At 33.9% G+C, this 4089-nt stretch overlaps 1 protein-coding gene across 1 annotated transcript; it reads right to left on the reverse strand.

Annotated features, from left to right (window-relative positions):
* Positions 1–709: 709 nt before the first annotated feature.
* Positions 710–3319, reverse strand: LOC109221772. Its single transcript, XM_019386221.1, has 3 exons — positions 2383–3319; positions 1255–1877; positions 710–1078 (listed from the first exon to the last, which is right to left on the reverse strand). The coding sequence occupies exons 1-3, from the start codon at positions 3317–3319 to the stop codon at positions 710–712; spliced, it is 1929 nt and encodes a 642-aa protein (XP_019241766.1).
* Between the last annotated feature and the right edge of the window lie 770 nt (positions 3320–4089).

Raw genomic sequence — 4089 nt, forward strand, 5'->3', positions numbered from 1 at the left:
TCATAACTTTTTAGCCATCAAGTCAAACTTAAGGACCGTTGTCCTTAAGTTTTAAACTTAAAACTCAAAGTTAAGGACATACAGTCCTTAAGTTTTAAAATTGAAGCTATAAGTTAAGGACTTCCTGTCCTTAACTTTTAATCTTTAAAATCAAAGTTAAGGACAGGAGTCCTTAAGTTTTCAGCTTAGAAATATAAGTTAAGGACTTCCTTAACTTTTTAACAAGCAAATCAAACTTAAGGACCGTTGTCCTTAAGTTTTGAACATAAAACTCAAAGTTAAGGACATACAGTCCTTAAGTTTTAAACTTGAATCTATAAGTTAAGGACTTCCTGTCCTTAACTTTTAACCTTTTAAATGAAAGTTAAGGACAGAAGTCCTTACGTTTTCAAATTTGAAGTATAAGTTAAGGACTTCCTGTCTATAACTTTTTAACTAGCAAGTCAAACTTAAGGACCATTGTCCTTAAGTTTTGAACTTAAAACTCAAAGTTAAGGACATACAGACAGACTGTCCTTAAGTTTTGAAATTGCAAGTCGAACTTACGGACTCCTGTACTTAACTTTAATCTTTGAACTCAAAAGAAACAAAAACAAGGTAAGAAGAAAGAAATTTTCAAAATTCAGACATCTGCTCAAATAAGAATAATCTAAATGAATCCAATTTATGGCAAAAACTAAAAAGAGTCGATAAACATAAGTGGATATATCTAATCTTCTCTATGCTTTCTTGAAAATGGATGGAGAGCAGGAGAATATATACAAGATGTTCTATTATGACCAATTCTTCTGCAATGACCACATTTGAATGTTATTTTTGATGGCTCGGTAGCAGGAATATGCCTTTTCTTTTGCTTTCTACCTGGTGGCACTTTGAAATCTGGAGGTTTAACAATTTGTGACTTAACACTCTCTGGTACAATCCAAGAATCAGTATGTCCTACAGGATGTATTTGTCTTTCATATGTTTTTAGCCAAGATTCCTTTAAGTACCAGTGCGAACAAAAGTTTGACTTCTTGATGTTTCTCTTCTCGATAGCTGCAATTGCATGTATGCATGGTAATTCATCAAATTGAAACTGAAAACAATCACATGTTCTTTTGTTTAAGTCCACCAAGAAAGTTATTTCTTCTTCTTCAACTCTAGAACGCCATGAATCAACAGGGAAGACCTTCAATGTTGAAAAATTATAAGTGAGTACATTATGTTAAATATTGTTAAAATTATAATATAAACATAGAACATAATACTTACATTCAAAGTAAATGCTAAATCTATTCTTTTCTTCAATTCCTGCTCTACCCAACAAGAAACATCATAAAATGTTCCTTCTGCTTTATTTCTTCTTTCATAAAACCAACGTTGTAGCTTCACTTGAATGAAATCCATCATTCTTAGTATAGGCAGCTCCCTTGCTTCTAATAGGACAGAATTCATCGACTCAACTATGTTTGTTGTGAGCATGTCATATCTTCGTCGTGGACTACAAGAACGTGCCCATCTTTCCGGTGGTTCTTCCATCAAGTAGTCATAAGTCTTCTTATCTACATTTGCTATATCTGACATGTATAGGTCAAATTCTTTGCGCTTGTATACTCTTGCAGCACTTTGGAATAGTTTTATGACCTCACTTTTCACCTTCCTTCGCTTTAGGTTCTGCTCCAAATGATAGATGCAAATCCCATGATGGCTTTCAGGATATACCTTTGCAATGCCATTTGCAATAGCTTGATGCCTGTCTGATAAAAAAATTAAATTCTCACGGCTCCCAATTACATTGCGAAGCTGACTAAAGTACCACTCATAGGAATTATTATTTTCAGATTCTGCTATTCCAAAGGCTAATGGGAAAATTTGGTTATTTGCATCCTTTGAAACTGAAATCATTAAAACACGACGATATTTTGACTTCAAAAAAGTTGCATCAACAGCAATCACTGGTCTACAATGATTCCAACCAGCTATTGATGATCCATATGCATAAAACATATAAACAAACCTGAAAATATAATATAAAACAAGGTTAAAATACCTGAAATTTAGGACAGTCAGTCCTTAACTTTCATTTCCAAGTTATAAAGTTAAGTTCATGATGTCCTTTACTTTGATTTCAAAGTTCAAAACTTATGGACTGGCAGTCCTTAACTTTCATTTTCAAGTTATAAAGTTAAGGACATTCTGTCCTTAACTTTGATTTCAAAGTTCAAAACTTAAGGACTGGCAGTCCTTAACTTTGAATTACAAGTTCAAAACTTAAGAACAGCCAGTCCTCAACTTCTGGTTACAACTCAAAAGTTAACAAGGTTAAAGATAGCATGTCCTAAATTTTTTACCTGTTATTGTCGTCTATCTTTATGTTAGTATAAGTTCCCGGGTTTTTACTTGTCATCATATACAAGTATGAAGACAATAATTCATAATTCTCTTCGGGACTTCCTCTTATTAAAGCGGAAGCATGTTGAATAGCACGCCACGCCTTGTGATATCCAATGTCTAGTCCATGCAATTTTTGCATCTCTGCCATGACAAAAGCTGGTGTAACTTCAAATCTTGGGTCCCGAAGATTGTCGATAATGTAACCACTAATCAACTTTGAAGTAGCATGCCTTTGATCTGCTTTCATAGTGTTAACAGAGCAGTCATGCTTTTTCTCAATCTTTACTATCTTGAACAGTGTTGAATCTTTAATTCTGAAAGCTCGCACAAACCAACAATACCTATCATTATTGCATGTCAACGAATATCTTGTTGAGCTTGATCTAACAACCTTGAATTCAAAATGTCCTTTGATTGCTATATTGGAAAAACAGTTAATTATACTCTTCTTCTTGTCAAGTACTGATCCAACTTTTATTTCATCCAACGAAGCATTTTCTCTTAATATCGTAGTTGGGGATTCTTTTTGTTTCAAATTTGATCTTCGTCTAGTTATTTGAGTACAGGTTTTTTCAGCAACTTCTTCGATTACCGGTGCACTCTCTAAGACTTGAATACCCAAAGCTTGTTCGTTGTCAATCTCTATAATGCTTTGTCCTTCTACTTGAATAGAATCAAATGTTTGAAGCACCTCTTCATTTAATGGTTGAGCTTCAACCATATCTATTTCCATTATCTGTTGGCATTTGTCTTGATTGTCATGTTGAGTTTCTGTGTTGACATGTTCATTGCTTGTTGATGGAAAAACTCTTTCCGAAATATCAACTATGAAACGACAGCCCTTGAAGAGTGAATGTGTTTTTAGCAACTCTATACATGTGTGAAGATCAGAATCTTTGGATACAAGCATTCCTTTGCTTGTTCCAAGGTTGATATCAACCATATCACTGCTTCAAACTTTTCTCTATCCAATTCAATTAGCTCAAAGATCTGTTTAATGAAATCTTCAAACCGAATTGACTCAGGTACTAGAAAAAGCTTTGTTTGATGATCAAGATATTTATAGTCTTCAGTCCATCTACCATTAAAAGCAACTATAATGCATATGTTTCCATCCTGCAAGTCAAGAGAATGGGAAACTGAGGACATACGTTATAAAACACTCCTTGTATAATTAAGAAGAGGTGTACTGTAAGTGAAGACCAAGGTAAGGACTAAGTGTGCTTAACATTTTAACTTGGAATTAAAAGTTAAGGACTTCCAGTCCTTAACATTTGAACTTGGAATTAAAACTTAAGGACTGCCTGTCCTTAACTTTTGAACATGGAATTAAAAGTTAAGGACTGCCAGTCCTTAACTTTTGAACTTGGAATTAAAACTTAAGGACTGCCTGTCCTTAACTTTTGAGCCAGACATTAAAACTTAAGGACTGCCAGTCCTTAACATTTAAACCTGGATTTAAAAGTTAAGGACTGCCTGTCCTAAACTGTTTAACCTGCAAGTCAAAACTTAAGGACCGCCTGTCCGTAACATTTAAACTTCGAATTAAAAGTTAAGGACTGCCTGTCCTAAACTTTTTAACCTGCAAGTCAAAAATTAAGGACTTATGTCCTTAACTTTTCAATCTATAATTCTAACTTAAGGACTTCCTGTCCTTAACTTTTTCAATTTGAAACTCAAACTTCAGGACTTAGTATACAGAAGAACAACAAC

Source organism: Nicotiana attenuata, unplaced genomic scaffold (assembly GCF_001879085.1).
Source record: "Nicotiana attenuata strain UT unplaced genomic scaffold, NIATTr2, whole genome shotgun sequence".
In the NCBI taxonomy this organism is placed as follows: Eukaryota; Viridiplantae; Streptophyta; class Magnoliopsida; order Solanales; family Solanaceae; genus Nicotiana; species Nicotiana attenuata.

Excerpts from the sequence above, each read along its gene's own strand:
- LOC109221772 (XM_019386221.1), bottom strand. The coding sequence starts at position 3,319 with ATGGTTGATATCAACCTTGGAACAAGCAAAGGAATGCTTGTATCCAAA. Across the intron at positions 1,878-2,382 it reads ATACTTGTATATGATGACAA|TTTCAAAGGATGCAAATAAC; the intron begins GTAAAAACCCGG and ends TAATGATTTCAG. Across the intron at positions 1,079-1,254 it reads ATTTAGCATTTACTTTGAAT|TTTCAATTTGATGAATTACC; the intron begins GTAAGTATTATG and ends GATTGTTTTCAG.